The 21,702-nt window shown below is 47.5% G+C and overlaps 1 protein-coding gene across 2 annotated transcripts in view; it reads left to right on the top strand.

The window, feature by feature from the left end:
- Nucleotides 1-21,702, top strand: part of slc23a2 (solute carrier family 23 member 2) — a 94,658-nt gene that overhangs the window by 15,669 nt on the left and 57,287 nt on the right. For both annotated transcript variants that reach the window (XM_084439807.1, XM_084439808.1), the window contains 2 exons: nt 1,643-1,857; nt 20,541-20,639. In XM_084439807.1, the coding sequence (XP_084295933.1) occupies nt 1,643-1,857; nt 20,541-20,639 (314 nt within the window). The remainder of the gene's footprint in view (nt 1-1,642; nt 1,858-20,540; nt 20,640-21,702) is intronic.

Raw genomic sequence — 21,702 nt, 5'->3', positions numbered from 1 at the left:
TGTGTGTGTGTTAGGGCTGCCCAATATACTGTTTCAGCATCGTCGTTGCGATGTACGCATGTGCAATAGTCACATTGCAGGACGTGCACATTTTTGGACATGCGATGTCAAGTAAGGCAAAGGAACTCGAACATGTCATGCCACAAGTTTATTTTTATTACTTGATACTAGGGTTGCACATTTGAAGGAATTTCATTAATCGATAACTGTTAACCTTAATAAACAATAGTCGATTAATTGATAAGAATGTCCCGCACTGGACTGCACTTCCTTCTTCCGCTATGTTGTTGAAATTTCCGGGCATCCCAGTTAGCCCTCACTACATGGCGGGGCGCACTCATGTGCAGTCAGACCTTAAATCATGATTTCATTTCATGCAACTCCCATTGATAACGTTCGTTACCCCCAAAAAAGTTCTGTTCCATTAACAAGCAATTAATCGAGTAACCAAATCTTACTTGAGTAAATTGTTATTGGCAATTAATTGATAGTCGATTAAAGGGCAATGCTTGTTTTTGACAACCTGGACCTTATTTACGACATATTATAAGAAGTTTGACTCACCGAGATCACTTTGGTGTAGTTCGGAGGCCTGTAGAAGAAATTTAAAATCCAGCACGAGCCAGTATATCCATGTAATGACGGTGGACGGGGCAACGAGAATGCAGTTTCTCAAAATCTATTTTCGGCCCTTAAACGGTTGTTTTCATCAATCAGATTGGATGAATCGACAGTTGAGATTCCTCAACGCGAGGCATTGTAGTGGTTTTCAGTCCCCTAGTGTAGTGGTTTACTCTCCCAGTCCCCTAGTCCCAGTCCCCTAATCCCTCTCCCAGTCCCCTAGGCCCAGTCCCCTAGTCCCTCTCCCAGTCCCCTAGGCCCAGTCTCCTAGTCCCTCTCCCAGTCCCCTAGTCCCCTAGGCCCAGCCCCCTAGCCCCTCTCCCAGTCCCCTAGTCCCTCTCCCAGTCCCCTAGTCCCTCTCCCAGTCCCCTAGGCCCAGTCCCCTAGTCCCTCTCCCAGTCCCCTAGTCCCTCTCCCAGTCCCCTAGTCCCTCTCCCTCCCAGTCCCCTAGTCCCAGTCCCCTAGTCTCTCTCCCAGTCCCCTATTCCCAGTCCCCTAGTCCCTCTCCCAGTCCCCTAGTCCCTCTCCCAGTCCCCTAGTCCCAGTCCCCTAGTCCCAGTCCCCTAGTCCTTCTCCCAGTCCCCTAGTCCCAGTCCCCTACTCCCTCTCCCAGCCCCCTAGTCCCAGCCCCCTAGTCCCAGCCCCCTAGTCCCAGTCTCCTAGTCCTAGACCCCCAGTCCCAGTACCCCATTCAGCCTTGCGCCTGTCTGGTCCCAGTATGAGCATCCTTTCCAGCCTGATCCCAGTACAGCCAGTCCTCCCAGCACCACTGCTGCTGTCTTCAGCCCAGGAGTTCAAACAGACCCTGGATCAGATCTGCTGGCTGTGTGTAGCCGGTCAGCAGCAGAGCTGGCTCTAAGCCCTGGTCCTGGGTCAGATCTTAATATAATCCTTCATGGAAGAAAGATGAAGAGCTAACTGTAGAGAAAGTGTTAATCACTTTTTCGCTTCCTTTCTCCCTCTTCGTCCCTCCTCCATACATCTCTCTTCCTCTGTCTCCATCCCCCTTCTCTCTCTCTAGGTGACCCAGTCCTGGACCATGTGAACCAGCTCAAAGAGAAGCCTGCACTGTTCTTACCAAAGCAAGAGAGCGGGGAGGAGGAAGAGGAGGAGGAGGAGGAGCAGCGAGGGATGGGTGTGGGGAAGAACACCACCTCCAAGTCAATGGAGGGAGGAGGAGAGGGGGGGAAGTATGAAGAGGACGGCAAACACGGAGCGGACTTCTATCCCATTCCGGTACTGATCACCACCATACTGATCACCACCATACTGATCACCACCATACTGATCACCTCCATACTGATCACCTCCATACTGATCACCTCCATACTGATCACCTCCATACTGATCACCTCCATACTGATCACCACCATACTGATCACCACCATACTGATCACCTCCATACTGATCACCTCCATACTGATCACCTCCATACTGATCACCTCCATACTGATCACCTCCATACTGATCACCACCATACTGATCACCTCCATACTGATCACCACCATACTGATCACCTCCATACTGATCACCACCATACTGATCACCTCCATACTGATCACCTCCATACTGATCACCACCATACTGATCACCACCATAATGTACTATCACCACCATACTGATCACCTCCATACTGATCACCTCCAAACTGATCACCTCCATACTGATCACCTCCATACTGATCACCTCCATACTGATCACCACCATACTGATCACCTCCATACTGATCACCACCATACTGATAACCACCATACTGATCACCACCATAATGTACTATCACCTCCATAATGTACTATCACCCCATACTGTACTATCACCTCCATACTGTACTATCACCTCCATATTGTACTATCACCTCCATACTGATCACCACCATACTGTACTATCACCTCCATACTGTACTATCACCTCCATACTGATCACCACCATAAGGCTGTGTGTCCACCAACGAGCTGTATGTAGCTGAACAGCGCTAAGCTTACAGCTGCGTAGAGAGCACACGAGCTGGAGTTTAGAGCTGGCTAGGCTACCAATGTTTTACAGCTACGTTAGCAACGAGTGTCGTGTTTTTGCAGACTGCAGATTAACTAGCCAAGTTAAGGTAGCTAGCTTATGTTAGCTAGTGCGTCTCTGCGGTTTTGCCAAAAACGGACCGTTGTCATTGTCAGAACAGCCGTTCACAGCTGCGCTCTAGCCCAAAAAGTTAAACTTTTTTCAACTGCAAAAAAAGCCTAGAGCTCATTGCGCTGTAGTGCTAAAAAGCGCTTGGAACACAGCTCTCGTCTCTATAGCGCCCTAGAGCTCATTACTGAAACTACTACAGAAAACAGCGCCAGCTCTAAAATACAGCTCCCCGGTGGACACGCACCCTAATGTACTATCAACTCCATACTGTACTATCACCTCCATAATGTACTATCACCTCCATACTGATCACCTCCATACGGTACTATCACCACCATACTGTACTATCACCTCCATAATGTACTATCACCTCCATACTGTACTATCACCTCCATAATGTACTATCACCTCCATACTGATCACCTCCATACGGTACTATCACCACCATACTGTACTATCACCTCCTTACTGATCACCACCATACTGTACTATCACCTCCATTATGTACTATCACATCCATACTGATCACCACCATACTGTACTATCACCTCTTTACTGTACTATCACCTCCATAATGTACTATCACCTCCATACTGATCACCTCCATAATGTACTATCACCTCCATACTGATCACCACCATACTGTACTATCACCACCATACTGTAATATCACCTCCATACTGTACTATCACCAACATACTGATCACTTCCATACTGTAATATCACCCTCATACTCTACTATCACCACCATACTGATCAGCACCATACTCTACTATCACCATCATACTGTACTTACACACACACACACACACACACACACACATACACACACATTAAGGGTTTTACAGACTAGTCCACACACATTAAGGGTTTCACAGACTAGTCCACTATCATCTCAGTGCACGCCAAAATTGAATGGATTCTAAATAGGCCCATGCTACACCCCTCCACGGACTTTGATGAAAAGCAGTCTGGTAGTTTTTGCGTAATCCTAGTCCAAAAAATGAATGTAGTTGAATGGCTAGGCCGGCCGGCCATGTTTGGGCGGCTCATGGACTCGCCTTGTGATTTGGAACCTCTCCCAAATGTAATGGGTTCTAGGTTGGCTCATCCTACACCCTTCCACCCAGTTCCATCCTACACCCTTCCACCCAGTTCCATCCTACACCCTTCCACCCAGTTCCATCCTACCCCCTTCCACCCAGTTCCATCCTACCCCCTTCCACCCAGTTCCATCCTACCCCCTTCCACCCAGTTCCATTCTTCACCCTTCCACCCAGTTCCATCCTACCCCCTTCCACCCAGTTCCATCCTACCCCCGTCCACCCAGTTCCACCCTACACCCTTCCACCCAGTTCCATCCTACACCCTTCTACCCAGTTCCATCCTACACCCTTCCACCCAGTTCCATCCTACACCCTTCCACCCAGTTCCATCCTACCCCCTTCCACCCAGTTCCATCCTACCCCCGTCCACCCAGTTCCACCCTACACCCTTCCACCCAGTTCCATCCTACACCCTTCCACCCAGTTCCATCCTACACCCTTCCACCCAGTTCCATCCTACACCCTTCCACCCAGTTCCATCCTACCCCCTTCCACCCAGTTCCATCCTACCCCCTTCCACCCAGTTCCATCCTACACCCTTCCACCCAGTTCCATGAAAATTGGTTAGAAAGTGAATACCTCCCAAAAGCCTGCTAGTGGAGAGGCCTTTACAGTCAATTATTCAACTGAAGAAAGAGAAAATGGAGCAAAGAGCATTAAGGGGGAAGTTAAAAGTCAAAGTTGTGACCTCCGACCTCACTACGTGTTGTTTTGGTCCCTGCTTAAGACAGAGCCATGGGAAAAGGCTGATGGATAGACCGTACAGTAGGAAAAGCCTACAACCGTTTCTGCTACTGCAGCTACATACTGATAATTTCATTGTGGGGCAATAATCCTGATGGTGGTGCTCCATGCTTCAAGTTTAAGCATGGGCCATCTTATAACCTCTTACATTTTGGAGTGGATCCGAATCATGGGTCGAGTCCATGGGCCGCTCAAACACAGCCGGATTACTCATTCACTTCCATTCATTTTTTGGACTATGATTACGCAAAAAGTACCAAACCGATTTTTATGAAACTCGGTGAAGAGGTGCATCATGGGCCACCTTAGAACCCATTACATTTTGGAACAGATCTGAATCACGGGCCGGATCCACAAATGAAAACAACACTTAGAACGAAGCCAGATCCCTGTGTGGGGGTGCTAGAGACACAGGGTTTGGACTGGGGTGTGAGGGGGGAGAGCCCATAGTGCACTGCATTGCCCACCGTTGGCTATGACCCAAGGGGGGCACCACAGAGCTGGCCAAATACAGCCACCCATTCACCTCATGTGTGAACCACATGGGCATGAGCCAATTTAGACCCAATTCAATTTTGCCATGCACAGGACCACTAAATTCATTCAGAGGCGGAGGTCTGTGCTCTCTGAGCACCATTTCTAATTTTAAAGATATTTTTAATTTAAGAGGTTTTAAATAATTAGTCCCTCATGTATTTGCTCAGCCCCGACACAGTGATGCACAGCAGCTATCATTTTCATCTGTGGTCCCTGGCCAAGATGTTAGAAAAAGGCATCCTAAAATAACAAGATAAAAGTAAATAATAAAAACGGCATCATACAGCATAAAATACAGTTCAGTCGAGATCACTTTTGTCAAATTGACCCATTTATTAGCATGCAGCGATAATACATAGCATATGAATTTTGGCGGTGTGCTCTGCTCGGGGGGCCCCCTGCTTTCCACGTATGTGGAAAGCCCATTATCTAGATGTTCCCCCCCTCTGGGCCGCTTGGCCCAGAGTGCCGAAGAGGGAACGGCATCTAGCCCCCTGCCTCTATGACGATCAGAGTGGGCCACGATCGGGAAGGCGCTCGGAGGTAACTAGCCCACTAAGACCGTCAAAGAGAGCCACAGGGAGACTGCTGTACATTATAGTCCCTGGCCTCCACGGGCCGATGCTTCGTGGAGTCCGAAGGAGATACAGCCTTGAGTCTCTGCCTCCATGGAGACCGGAGGGACCGCTTGATGGCCCTTCGGAGATGTTTCGGCCCACGGTCACCACGGAGCGCCACAGAGACTAGCTAGTTAATTCCATGGCTTCCACCAGCCGACGCATAGTGGAAACCAGAAGAATGCAGCAATACCCCCCAACACGAACACACCAGCAGCTCCGGCCCATGCGCAGTGGGGTCGGAGGAGCGCTATGACTTGCTGAGCCAGTGCGGCATGTGCTATCATGATCACCCGCAGGGGAGCCCTTAACCAACATTGAGCTGTTCACAAGCAATTGCACCGTGTATTTAATATATATGTGACCGCCGTTGGTAATTTGGTCCTCAACTAGGCATTTTCATTTTTCAGTTTTTTAAGTGCAGATTGTAAGCTTTCAAATGAGGTCTCATACATTGAAATCTGAACATATTTGAAGAAGATATGCTTATTTGAATGCTAGTACTGCCAAATCAACTTAGCTGAGAAATCTCCCTCCAAAGTTCTCCAACATTTTCACACCTCTGACTGCCAGGTAATGGGCGTGAACAATAGCCTGGTAACCGCACCCCCAGCCACTCCCCCACTGGACGATCTGTCATTACCTGTCAGAGTGGCTGTCAACTTGGGGTATTACCTGAGAGTGGCTGCCAAGTGAGGTGCTCTCTCACTGATGATCCCACACTCTTTGAGTCAGTATTAATCTTGTGTTGTGAATGCAGTTAAGAACAATATAAGATGAAGTTCAAATTTAACGTTCTTTATTGTCACATACATGATATACATTACAAGCATAAGTAGTAAAGTGTACAAAAAAAAGCAACAGTGTAAGTGTTAAAGTGTACAGTCAGTTGTCTGTTGTATAGACAAGGTGCATAGTGTTCATTGTGATCAAGTGCACAACAAAGTAATAAGGTGCAGTGTTCAATGTGATCAAGTGCACAACAAAGTAATAACAAGGTGCATAGTGTTCATTGTGATCAAGTGCACAGCAAAGTAATAACAAGGTGCATAGTGTTCAATGTGATCAAGTGCACAACAAAGTAATAACAAGGTGCATAGTGTTCATTGTGATCAAGTGTACAACAAAGTAATAACAGTCCCCAGCTCAATACTCAAGGTAATAACAGTACTCGGCTCAGTATTCAATATTCGAACAATGCAGTCTGTGCAAGTGTGCGCAAGTCTGTGCAAGAGAACAAGCAATGCTTCAGTATACAAACAGGAAAAGGCTGTGGCCTTTCTCCTGCAGTGCTGTCCATCCTGATGATCTGCAGTGAATCTACAAGCGGACAGTCTTGTTCTGAGCTGCTGTGGAGTTTGGCGGGGGACATGTGATGTCTCGTCCCTCATCAGAACAGAACTCTCTGATCTTGTTAAAGAGATATGTCTGTCTGGCCATGTCCAGTCCGGGTGGGGCTTGCACAGGAAGACCTTCTCTGGGGGGCAGGACATCAGGCTTGCGCAGCAGCTGAAACTCAACTGCTGGTGCATCACGGTGTTCTCTGGCCACAACCATGCCAGGTCTCTCTGCATCAAAACTGCAATAGAATAGAAGGAAGAAAGTACATTAAACTATTGCCCACAGTACTGGCACTCCATATACATAAAATAGTACCAGAAAGTGTTGATTAAATAGACTAGCTAATGCATGATAATTACCTGAAGTGCTGGTAACTCGAAATCTGTGGGAGTGCCCGGAAGTAGGGTTTCAGATGCTCTTGCATTGTCCTCTTCTTCACTACCACATTCCGAGTTTGTACCATCGTCAACATCCATGTAGTCCTTTAGGTACGAATCCATAAGTTCTCCATTGTCGAATCGTCGAGCGGCGTTGAGCAGATCTTTGTTCAGAGCTTTCGCAAAAGCTGTAGCATCCATGGTTAAACCTGGAACTGAATGTAAACAAAGACGGCGTGCTGTTCTTATGGGCAGGGTGGGGGGCGGAGAACCCGGAAGCAATAGCCAATGAAAACAAATCATGCTAATCGATCTGCCCGCCCCCAAACCCGGCTCGAAATCAGCTAAAAACTAGCTTAGTTTGCAGACTAATTAAACGTATTTCGTGAACCTAAAACTGTTGTCTGTTATAGTAAGTAGGTTCTTCACAACTTCAACTTTGGTAATACGCAAAAAAACAAAAAACGAAAAAAAAAGTTTTTTGATCTATTTTGCCCTCTAGCGCATTTCGGGGTTTGCCGAGTTGCGGACCAAATCACCAGCCGCTGTCACATATACACACCCTAACTGCACTACCACATGAAACCGTAGTACCCTAACACAAATGTTACAGTCCGCTCATAGCTTTTTGAGCATCCAAAACGGCCTGGACGCCGGGCCTCAGGTAGCGTTCGTATGCAGATGAGGACCATCTGCCCATGGACTTCAGGGTGGACACCGGGGCGATGGCAGCAGCGGTGGTTGCGGCTCCTATGCGGAGGGAGTGTGCGGTGTACTGGTCCGGTGGGAGCCCACACGCCAGGCAGAGGGTGCAGAGTCTAGCGGCGAACCAGGCTCTGGTCATGGGCTTCTCCCGTCAGGAAGAGGGGCTCCTCTCCAACGGCCCGGGGTCTGGTCATCAGGTATGCGCTCATGGAGGACAAAGGACAAAACAGGGTGTTATTTCCTGATGGGTAAATGTTCACGCCGACACCGGCTCTGTCTGCCTTAGAGTGCTTCAGGTGCAATGTGAAATAAAGCTTGTGAACCGTGACATCTGCCCTAGTGAGGTCGTTTGAAGGGTCAAATGACAATGTGCGTGTAGAATATTCACCGACCCTGAGGAACCCATAGAAAGCTGTGAGGATAACGGTTTCAGACATTAAATCCGAGTGATTGTCAAAACACCCCTGCCTTAACCGTGCTATTAACCTATGAACGAGTGCAGGAGTGAAGGGAAGACGTTTATCATTGCCTTGTGGGTGCTCTTTCGTAATGCCGTTAAGGAGGAGCTGGATGGATGGGTTTCCCAGCAGGGAGACAGTGGTGGGGTCCAGGCAGCGCATGTGGAATTGAACACCTGCAACGATACTTTTAACCGATTGAGGCCGCAGCCGTCTGGACTCAACACAGTGGACTATAAATGCTGATAAAATTGAAATATTCACGTGCATGACAGGTACATTGAAAGTGGAGCAGAACGCAGTGAAATGAGACCATGCAGAATCGTATTGTTTTAATGTGGCCTTGGCTAGACCAGTTCTCATGTATCGGGCGGCAGGGGCCTCAGGGCATCATTCAGTCCAGACCCGTCTTCTGAAAAGGAGGGCAGACCAGGCCGGACGGGGTCGCATCCGGGCATAGACTGCGGAACTTCTGCAAATCAAACCGGGACAGCGAGTCAGTGATTTGATTGTCTAAGCCGGGGATGTGGAGGGCGTGGAAAACGAAGTTCCCCTGCACGGACAGCCAAGTGAGACGGCGCATGAATTTATTGATGAACGGAACGTTTGAACGACCCTTGTTGATGATATTTACTGTGGCCTCGTTATCGCAAAAGTATAAAATGCGTTTCCTAGACCACAATAGAGAGAGGTCCCCACAATATGGTAGCGACTATGATGGGATACAGCTCCATAAGCGCCGTGGAGCTGGCTTGGTTAGGTGGTGATGTCAGTTCAACAGGCCAAGTGCTAGCAAACCAGTTAATGCCGAAAATCCCCCCATAACCCACCGAGGGTGCAGCATCAGTAAACAGCCGGAGGGACACCGAAGAGTCATAGCCGTCATTGTAAAAAAAAGAGACGCCGTTCCACCCGTTGCACAACCGGGACCAAAAGCAGAGGTCCGAACGACAGCCCTCGTCCAGGCTGACCGGGTCCTACAGCCGGCCAACGGACCGGGCCAGCTCGAGCAGCCGGGAAACGAAAGAGCGGCACTGCGGAATGACGCGCATCGCGAAGTTCAGATGCCCGAGCAGGGAGAGCAGCTCCCTTTTAGTAATAACCAGACACTCGCGCGCGTCGCGCATTACACTCCGAACCCGATCCAGCTTTTCGCGGGGCAGAGAGGCCTGCATCTTGACGCTATCTAGGAGGATACCGAGGAACTCGAGCTGCCTGAGCGGGCCGACGTTTTTTTCGACGGGCAGAGGGATGCCCAGCCGGGAGAAAGTGCTGCGCAGGGCTGCGATACCGTGGCCCGGGTCGCCGGAGGGATAATCGACGAGCAAAAAATCGCCCAGCAGGTGAAGCACGAACGGGAGCCGGCAGTCATTCAACAGAACCCAGCACAACGCCTCGGAGAGAGAGTCGAAAATCTTGTGGCTGCTGCGACAGCCGAAAGCCAGCCAAACCGAAAAATACATCAGGCCGCGCCACCGGACGCCGAACATATGCCACTGCGACGGATGGAGGGGCATAACCTTGAACACGTCCGTGATGTCCGCCTTAGACAGCCACGCACCCTTACCGGCAGTTTTAATGAGCTTAATGGTGTGATCGACCGACGCGTAGCAGAGGGAAAAAGAAGGCGGGGGAATCAGGCTGTTGATGCTAGGGACAACGTCGTTGTGGGGAGCAGACAGGTCGATAATCCACCGCTTTTTACCCGAATATTTACGTGTCGCCACGCCGATGGGACTGAACCGCGTGACGGGAAACAGCGACGAGCAGTACGGACCGATCATGAAGCCCTTCCCGACCTCCTTCTCCAGCAGCGCGTCCACCACCTCGGGCTCCCGAACAGCAGACAATAAGTTATCACATGTATGGGAAACTGTAGGCAGCCAGGCTAACCCGGCCATAAAACCATGCACAAGTCCCGACAATAAATAACTGACAAAACAACGGTTGGGATGCTTAGACAACGCCCTCCCCAGCTCGGGGACGTTGATTGGAGTGGAAGGCTTTATTCCGGTTTCGCCCGCTTCGAAGCAGCCTGCCCGAGACGAGCCCGCCGTGGGCACACGGACCTCGGGTGCCCTTCCCCGCAGTAACTGCAACAATGCATGTAACGGCAATTAGGAAACGTACAGACATTCTCGTTAAAATTATTGCACAGAGGAGTCACAGACGTATGGGCCAATACCTGCGCCGATGTCTGCGACCTAGCAGCGGACGCGGGCACGGACCTGGGGCACATCGAGGGGGCATGCGAGTAGGCCGGTAAAATGCCAGCTAACGAGCGCCAGATCCAGCACGGACCAATCCAGGCGCTGGTCGAAGCGCTGGATGAACATCGCCGCTTTTGATGAAAACGAACGGTGGTAATCATAAAACAGAGTCCCCCCGTAGTTCATTCATAAATCGGCATTGATGGAGAGATACGTATCCAGCTCTGCCCGCTGAGCGGGGTACACCTCACACAGCACATCCCTAAACCTCTGAAGGGGGAAGACGTCCGGCGCAGCTACGGGACCAGCAAACACCGAGGCGGCCGCCACGGGCAGCAGAAACATGGGCGGGGCAGCAACGGCAGCAGCGGGAAGCGCGGAACAAGCCGCCAGCAACGGGCGGGATTCCAGGGCTTGAATCCGGGAATCCATCGACGACAACGAGAACTGAATAGACGTCAGCGCTGACGGCACGGGATCGACCGCAGGTCCGCCCGGACCCGGAGCGGCGGGAGCAGCGGCAGGCGGCACCGGCGCAGACCCCCTCGACAGCGCAACCGGAGATTCAGAGGGGAGCGCGGGACAATCCTCCGTGACCTGGGAAACCTTCCGTTTTCCTGAAGCCTTCCTGGGCACGCAGGCAGGGGCAGTGTCCTCGATCGCGAACAGCAGCGCGAGCAGCTGCTCCCTGGAAGCACCCCCGTGGATGGGGACGCCATTGCAGAAGAGGACCTCCAACACGGTGGGCAGAGGCCAGTCCTCCGCGCCGGGAAAAAGGCGAGGCCCTGACAGCCATGCGACGGCTTCGGCGGACGCCTGAGGAAGAACCCCCGGACGGGCCTGCATCCCGGAGGGACTCGTCCTCGGACTCTGGCCGACCGAGAATGCCACTGAACGAACCGCCAAAACCACGAATCGGAGAGGACATCGCGGGGAGCAAGGTAAGCCAAACACACAAAACTGCAGACACGAGCACAGCGCGGAGCAGAGAGCGAAGCGGAAGAGCGCAGGTAGCAAAACGACAGCAGCAGCAACACGGAAGCATCAGTAGTAGCAGCGAGCAGTAGCGGCAGCAGCAGTGAGCATGCAAACACAATCAGCAGTATGGCAAGAGCGAACGATGACATGTTTTGACGGCTTAAATATGTGCGCTATAGCGAGCTGAACCAATGCTAGGACAGCTGACAGTCAGCTGGAGGGTACGTCATTGGGGGTGTGACTGATTAACCTCTGCCGATTAGCCCGGCCTTACGTTCGTGCCTCGCCTGAAGTACGTCGGAGACTATTTTTTATTAAAAAAAATATAGATGATCAAAAATGAACATTTTTATTGATTTATTATTATAACTATAATTATTATTGTTATTATTGATATCATTATAGTTATTAATAACAATGATGATATAATAATAACACTAATAATAATAATAAAATAATATGTGTCAAATATATGTCAAAAATGAAAATACAGCATAGCTACATGCAGCAATCAGTAGGGTCTACAGTCATGTTCAAGCATGGTAAATACATGAACCATATACATGTACTGAACCATGTACTGAACCATGTACTGTACCATGCGACAGACAAGGACCAGGGCAGACTGCAGCGCTGAGAGGGTTATCAGCTGTAGACTGTCATCCCTACAGGACCTGCACGCCTCACTCTTTGACCCCCTCCCCTCTGGCAGGAGACTGTGGTCCATCAGGACCGGGTCCATAGGCCACAAAAACAGCGTCTTTCCCACAGCCATCAGCCTCATGAACAAGGGCTGTGTCCCCCCGACCGTATCACTCCCCTAGTAGGGGCCGAGCTGCACACCTGACGCTATGATGAACTGTCCCAAGCCAAGTCACGCTACAGCTTATACATGTTTTACTAAATGACTTGTCCTCTTTATTACTCATATTTTTTATTCTTGATATGCCAGCTCTTGAGATGTATGTCTTAGCTGTTAACCTACAAGAAGACATGCACCATACATTTCAAAGCACTGGGTTGATTTTAAGTAAATGTTAAATGGACTGCACTTATATAGCGCTTTTCCACCTTAGCGGCACTCAAAGCGCTTTACAATGGCCTCTCATTCACCCATTCACACACACATTCACACACCAATGGCGGTAGCTGCCATGCAAGGTGTTAACCTGCTCATTGGGAGCAATTTGGGGTTAGGTGTCTTGCTCAAGGACACTTCGACATGTGGACAGTCGGAGCTGGGAGCGGAGTCGGAGCTGGGATTCGAACCACTGACCCTTCGATCACTGAACGACCCGCTCTATCAACTGAGCTACAGCTGCCCAGTAAAGTTAATTTTTCTGTTTTGCCAAATTTTCAACATGGCGGAAAATCCATCAAGGAAAAAAATAATAACACCAACAATTACAATAGGGTTCATGCTCTGATACAATAGGGTTAGGATCCTTAGAAACAAGGGTTCTTTACTGAACAAGTACCGTAGAACATAAATCTTTCTAACATCCATAATGCTCAGAGAAAATGTAGTCCAAGGCTCTCCAGCAAAAATCTTTATTTTAAAGAAGACTGAAAGTGCATCAAATCATCAGGACACACAGAAGAGAAAAAAAACATACATTCTTACTTCACTGGGACATTGATGAAAGATATGACATTTATTACAGATATGCACTTATTAATCAAGACCATTCTAATTAGGGATGGGACCGATCCGATCCAATATCGGTATCGGGTGCCGATACTCATGTAATTCATGGATCGGAAATTTCCGATCCACGTGCGGAGATTTCCGATCCGCCTGCTGTGTGCGCGCTTTCACGTTGTCTGCTGGAATGATTCCACAAGGGATTCCTGCCGGCTTAATTTTGCTGCTACACGCTAGCCTGCTGGCTGGCTGCAAACTGTGGAATGGACCTTCCTGAACGGAGGCGTGTCTCAATGAAAAACAATGGGAGTTATGAGACACGCCTCCATTCAGGAAGGTCCATTCCACAGTTTGCAGCGAGCTAGCCTGTAGGCTAAACTTCACAACATGTCCGCTGTATGGAGTTATTTTACTCTTGAAACACCGCAAAGCAAGACAGCAACATGTAATGTTTGCAAAGCCGTCGTTCCGAGAGGTGGAAGCTCTGTCGCAACGTACAATACTACTAATCTAATCAAACATTTGAAAAAGCACCACCCAAAAGAGCACAGCGAATATTTAGCCAGGGGGCAGAAAGATGAAACGAAACGTCAAGAATCACTCCTGGAGTCATTCCAAAAGCAGGCTAAACTTCCAGCAGACAACGTAAAAGCCAAAATGATTACAGAGAAGTTGCTCAACTTTATCATAGTCGACGACCAACCATTAAGTGTGGTGGAAAACGAGGGGTTTCGCAGCCTGATGGAGCACTTGCAGCCAAGGTATAGTCTACCATCCAGAAAATATATATCAGAGACTGCGCTACCCAAACTATACAACCGAGTGTCGTCCAAGTTAGCTGACAAGTTAAAAGGAGTTCCAGCCCTGAGCTTTACCACAGATATTTGGACCTCGGATGTGTGCCCAATGTCACTAATCAGCCTCACAGTGCACTGGGTTGACTCTGGCGCACACAGCCTACAGAGTGCGGTGCTTCAGGTAAAAAAGTGCAGGGGTTCACACAACAGAGCTACAATCGCAGCCTCCATTACAGAGATGTTAAATCACTGGGAGATCCCACTGGATAAAGTGCATGTCATACTACGGGACAATGCAAGTAACATGAAGGCAGCGATGGAAGACATGGCAGTCCCTAGCCTAGGCTGTTTTGCTCATTCTCTGCAGCTCGTCGTGCACGAGGGGCTAATATCACAACGCAGCGTTAGCGATGCATTAGCAAATGGCAGGAAGATCGTGGCACATTTCAAGCACTCCCAACTCGCACAGTCTCGCTTGGAAGACCTACAGCGTGAAATGCAAGGGACAACGACTACCCCAAATCGTCTTGTTCAAGACGTCCAAACAAGATGGAACAGCTCCTTTTATATGATCAAGAGCCTTCTTCAAGAGAAGCGACCCCTCTGTGCATATGCTGCTGACCACAACCTGCCTGCAACACTGTCAGCCAACGAGTGGGCTTTACTAGACAAAACTGTGACGGTGCTGGAACCCTTCGAGGAGTTGACCAGGAAAATCAGTTCAGCGACCTCCTCTGCAGCCGACGTAATCCCAGCCGTCACCGTTTTAAAACGCCTGCTCGCCGAGGAGAACAGTACTGACAGCGGCATCAAAACAATGAAAAGCACGCTTCTCCAAGCGGTCAACAGACGATTCAGCAGCATGGAAGGTGAACCCCTCTACGCTGTTGCCACTTTAGTGGACGCTCGATACAAGGACAGGTGAGACACATTTTTAATAATGCCCTATTTATTTATGATGGCTAAGTTTTAAACTGAAAAAGTTAAATCCTGCCAAACAAAAACTACATGTTGATTAAGTCCTAGCTTTAAAGGGTGTGTGTGTGTGTGTGTGTGCGTGCTGAGTTGTACTCAACCTATTTCATTTTTGTGTTAGATTCTTTACAGGTGGAGACACTGCCAGGAGTGCCAAGGCTCTCCTGACACAAGAGCTTCAGAAGATGGAGGAAGCACTGCACAGGCCATCAGCTGATGAATCAGAGGCAACCAAGGCAGAGCCAGCACAAAAGGTCGCTCGCATGGAAGCTGGTCCAAGCACTGGTTCTCCTCCAAGCACAAGTAAGAGCAGCTTCAGCAGCCTGTACGACAGAATTCTGGAGGAGCATGATGAACCTGCTGCATCAGGGGTTACCCAGGCAGCGGTTATCCAAATGCAAATGTATTTGAAAGAACCAAGGATTGGTGAGAAAGACAGCCCTTTCCAGTACTGGGCAAACAACCATGCTCGCTTTCCTCTCCTTGCTGCTGTTGCAGTAAAGTTCCTCAGTGCCCCTTCAACCACTGTCGAAAGTGAAAGACTGTTTAGCACAACATCCAATATTGTGGATGAAAAGAGGAATCGTCTGACAGCAGAGAGGGCCGAAATGCTCATATTCCTCAAAAAGAACCTACCAATGTTTAAGTGAGATATAAAACACCAGATCACTCCCTCAGTGTTTTGGAGGGATCATTTACTTGTTTTGTTTGGAAGAACAGTTGCACAGACTGGTGTTTAGTTTAATCCAGGTCGCCAATGCCAAACCTCCTATACTGTACTTGATTTGTGCTGTTCAAATGCACATTGTTGTATTGATAGTGTGGATGTTTACACTGATTTTGCACTTTATTTTATTTCAAATATTTGACATTTGAAAACCTTGATTTGTTGCTGCTACTTGAGCCAGTGTACTTTGTGCTGATCAGATGAAGCAGCCCATTGTATGCATTTTCTTTTATTGGGAGGGAGAGCAGTGTAGAGATGTTTACACTTTATTTCATATTTGACACTTGAAAACCGCATTGCTGCATAGTAGTCTCTACTTGATTTGTGTTTGTGCTGTTCACATTTATATGACAGGTAGGCTATTCTTTGCTTTTTGATAGTGTATATATTTGCACTAGTAAACGCTGCCTTGTTACACATTTTATTTCAAGTCAGACAAGTAAACCCTTGTGGCTGCTGGAGAGTGTATTTGTTGCACTTTTTATGGAATTTAATAAATATTGATAATCAATTTTAAGCTTTTCTGACCTGCTTTTCTGAGCTTATACTTCCCTCAAGTACATGTCATACTTGCCTGTAGAGAGGAGTTTATTACAGCCTCATAAAATAAACAATAATAATAATAATATTCAAGCAAAAAGAGCTCTGGTATCGGAATAGTATCGGTATCGGCCGACATCCAAATTCAGGTATCGGGATCGGATCGGAAGTGAAAAAATGTGGATCGGTGCATCCCTAATTCTAATCAGTAATCTTTGGCTAATCTGTTTAAGTCATGTATATTACTGTACATCTCAAGACCAGTAACACAGGAGTGCTTTACTCAGAATCTGTTTTTATACATTTTCCACTGCCTGTCATAGCCTACTATGCATGGCGGACTGATAGAAAACATATTAAACACCATATTTTCAGTAAAGTGCTCTTTTAAAGACTGTCTTAAAGGATTTGGGGCATGCTGCACATCTTATATATAATATTGTGAGCTAAGAGCTTTACATTGCACGTTATGTGTGGCTGGTTAAACAACTAGGGTCTTACAGTATGTGAAATACATTCAACTTTCACTGACTTCTGTCAATGGCACACTATTGAGATTTGAACAGAGCAGTTGGGAACACCCTGCTTTTCAGTGACCATGTGAACACTAACATCACAGCCTGTGTCAGCACCAAATCCCATCCCACCCAGGCCAGATTCCTCAGGATTATACTGTAATGCCCCCGCCTTGATTCCGTGCTACATCTCTCTCTCTCTCTCTCTCTCTCTCTCTCTCTCTCTCTCTCTCTCTCTCTCCTCATGACCAGGCACAGGGCACAGATGATGTGTGGGCGTGGGTCTCTAGCTCTTTGTACGTCTGTGTGTTCGGCCTCTAGTCCGGTGGGCGTGTCATGGAACTGGAACACAAACCCAAGGCCGTCGTCATCAGACCCTAGCTTCCTTCCTACCTTCCTTATATTCGAAGAAATATTCAGAATGACACTTTTTCAGGCTGTAAACTCATATTAATACCTTTTCTACCTTTCTCAATAAAACTAAGGAAGGAAGGAAGGATGGAAGGAAGGAATATGAATGCTACCACAGTAGTCATAAAAGGGTGCCTGTACAGAGAGCCTGCACGTGTCCCCAAATTCAAATCCCAACTAACACTGTGATCTCATTCACTTCAATGGAAAGGCATGTCGGCTTCAGACAGCTCTCTCTCAAAAAGTATAAAGGTCACAGCCTAGATATTGACACCGTAGGAATCCTGAGAAAATGCTGAACATTTTAGGCTATGATATGTCTGTGTAGCTTAAAAACTGTAGGCATGGCGACGAGTTAGAAAAAGGGTAAAAATGCCAAATTAGCAGCTCAAAACGTAGAGTGTGGGCCCATACGTTTCAATGGAGAGCGCAGTTGCCAAGCAAATCGTCATACAGCGAAAAACTAGATACTTACATTGTACAAATCAGCACAGTTGTGTGAACGTGTTTATGTATAATATGTGTATGAGCTGTTAAAACTGTAGGAGCGACAGCAGTTTACAAAACATGTAGATGTTTTCAAAAAACCACACTCTAAAAACTGAACATTCCACACATCCACTTCAATCAGTAGTTTTTGTGTAATCCTGCTGACAGACACGAGGTAGAAATTAGATCATAAATAATAAATCTTTTTAAAATAAATGTTTATTGTTTTTTATTGCAGTTCATTCATTCATTCATTCATTCATTCATTCATTCATTCATTCATTACCTTTATTTAGTTTCTCAGGAATACAATTGAGGGGCAGGCCCTTTTCAATGTAGCCGAGATGACAAAACAAGCAACAATAAAAACAATGTTAAACAATAAGATGTCATCACAAATAACAATATAATTTGAAACGAAACACAATAAACCAGTACAGATAAAGAATATAAAATATAACAACTTGTGACAATCAGTAGTCAGTCAGTCATTAAAAACAGCTACAAACAGAGGCAGGAATGTGCAGAACCAGGGCCCCTACGAGGGCAGGGAACTCATTTAAACTGCCCCTACGAGGGTAGAGAACACATTTAAACTGCCCCTACGAGGGCAGGGAACTCATTTAAACTGCCCCTACGAGGGTAGAGAACTCATTAAACTGCCCCTACGAGGGTAGAGAACTCATTTAAACTGCCCCTACGAGGGTAGAGAACTCATTTAAACTGCCCCTACGAGGGTAGAGAACTCATTTAAACTGCCCCTACGAGGGCAGGGGACTCATTTTAACTGCCCCTACGATGGCAGGGAACTCATTTAAACTGCCCCTACGAGGGCAGGGAACTCATTTAAACTGCCCCTACGAGGGTAGAGAACTCATTTAAACTGCCCCTACGAGGGCAGGGGACTCATTTAAACTGCCCCTACGAGGGTAGGGGACTCATTTAAACTGCCCCTACTAGGGTAGAGAACTCATTTAAACTGCCCCTACGAGGGCAGGGGACTCATTTTCAGCGCTTTTTGAAGCGCATTCCATGAAGTTGGAGCACTAAAAGAAAAAGTTGATTTCCCAAGTTCTGTCTGGGCATGAGGGATTTTAAGAAGCAGCACACACACACACAGACACACACGCTCTCACACACACACTCACACGCACGCATGCACACACGTCATAAGGTCCCGCAAGCTGGAGTGATGATGAAGATTGGGTTAGGCCACAGTACACCCAAGCCTCATCATTAGTGTCTCCACCTCCTCCTCCCCTCTCTCTCTCTCCCTCTCTCCCTCTCCCTCTCTCTCACAAACACACACACACACTCTCTCTCCCTCTCTCTCACACACACACCACACACACACAAACACACACACACTCTCTCTCTCTCACACACAGGCACACTCACACACACACACACACACACACACACTCTCTCTCACACACACCACACACACACACTCTCTCTCTCTCTCTCTCTCTCTCTCTCTCTCTCTCTCTCTCTCACAAAAACACACTCTCTCTCTCTCTCTCTCTCTCTCACACACACACACACACACACACTCTCTCTCTCACACACACACCACACACACACACACACACACACACACACACACAAACCCTCCTGTGTGCCCACGCGGCCAGAGAGAGAGACGGGGAGAGAGAGGGAGAGAGAGAGAGAGACGGGGAGAGAGAGACAGAGGGAGAGAGAGAGAGAGACCTGCTCCCTTTCATATCCCTCTCCCTCTGTCTCTCCCTCTCTCTCTCCCTCTGTCTCTCTCTCTTCCTGTCTCTCTCTCATCCTGTCTCTCTCTCTCTCTGTCCCCCCTCCACACACACATACACACACTGACCTTCATCGGCGATCACCGAACCACAACACACGTCTGGTCTGTGTATGTGTGTGTGATGCCTAGAGGTGTGTGAGCGCGTCACCACGTCTGGTCTGTGTGTGTGTGATGCTTAGAGGTGTGTGAGCGCGTCACCACGTCTGGTCTGTGTGTGTGTGTGTGTGTGATGCTTAGAGGTGTGTGAGCGAGTCACCACGTCTGGTCTGTGTGTGTGTGTGATGCTTAGAGGTGTGTGAGCGCGTCACCACATTTGGTTGGGATTTATTTATCTATGTATTTATTTATTTAAAATAGGGACAGTGCATATTGACATGACATGAAAAATTCCGGAAATGTTGTTTGTGGGGGATGCATACTGTACATCAGTGTGTGTGTGTGTGTGTGTGTGTGTGTGTGTGTGTGTGTGTGTGTGTGACCCTATGATGCCCTCATCAAGTTTTTGGTTTTTGCTTTGGTTTCCTTGATGATTTCCTTTCCTGTCTGTTGGGTAACTCAGCATCCACACACACACACACACACGGATGTATGCATCCCCCACAAACAAATATTAATAAATCTTCGGTATTTGTGTTTTTTGTGTGTGTGTGTGTGTGTGTTTTCTCTGTGTGTGTGTGTTTTCTGTGTGTGTGTGTGTGTGTGTGTGTGTATGTTTTCTGTGTGTGTGTGTGTGTGTGTGTGTTTTCTGTGTGTGTGCGTGTGTGTGTGCGTTTTCTCTGTGTGTGTGTGTTTTCTCTCTTTTTTGGTGTGTGTGTGTGTTTTCTGTGTGTGTGTGTGTGTGTGTAGGTGGTGGTGAATGGGGTAGTCCAGGCAGGTGGAGAGCAGGACACGGAGGACACAGAGCTGATGGCCGTCTACACTAAAGAGAACCAGGGACCTGACAAGGTCAGACACGCAGCACTGCTAACACTAACACTACTAACACTAACACTACTAACACTAACACTACTAACACAAACACTACTAACACTATAAACACTACGCACACTACTAACACCAACACTACTAACACTACTAACACTAACACTACTAACACTAACACTACTAACACTAACACAAACACTACTAACACTATTAACACTACTAACACTACTAACACCAACACTACTAACACTACTAACACTAACACTACTAACACTAACACTACTAACACTAGCACTACTAACACTAACACTACTAACACTAACAATACTAACACTAACACTACTAACACTAACACCCCTTACACTAGCACTACTAACACTAACACTACTAACACTAACACTACTAACACTAACACTTATAACACTAACACTACCAACACTAGCACTACTAACACTAACCCTACTAACACTAGCACTACTAACACTAACACTAATACTATTAACACTAACACTACTAACACTAGCACTACTAACACTAACACTACTACTATTAACACTAACACTACTAACACTAACAATACTAACACTAACACTACTAACACTAACACTACTAACACTAGCACTACTCACACTAACACTACTAACACTAACACTAATACTACTAACACTAACACTACTAACACTAGCACTACTAACACTAACACTACTAGAGGCTGGAACATTATCTCTAATACCCTGGTTATGACACTAACACTACTAACACTCAGTGTTGGGTGTAACTCGCTACAAAGTAACGCGTTACTGTAATCACATTAGTAGGCATGTAACGATTCACTCAACTCGCGATGCGATTCACGATGCAGGGTTGACGATGCGATTTCCTCACGTTTTTTTTTATAAGATGAACTTGCAGACAAATAGAAAAATAATGGTAGGGCACCAATCTTGTGCAGTACTTGCATGCTGTTTTTGTTTTGTCTGTTAACTTCTTGCCCTTTTCATTTCTGAAAACAGGGAAGCCAAAAGGCCTTTAAACTTGATTTTCCAAAGATGCCCTTTCATCTGCACCGATTTGAATCGTGACA

The sequence above is a fragment of the Borostomias antarcticus genome (genome assembly GCF_949987555.1).
Source record: "Borostomias antarcticus genome assembly, chromosome: 6".
NCBI classification, from domain to species: domain Eukaryota; kingdom Metazoa; phylum Chordata; class Actinopteri; order Stomiiformes; family Stomiidae; genus Borostomias; species Borostomias antarcticus.
This window is presented reverse-complemented; position numbering and strand designations above follow the sequence as displayed.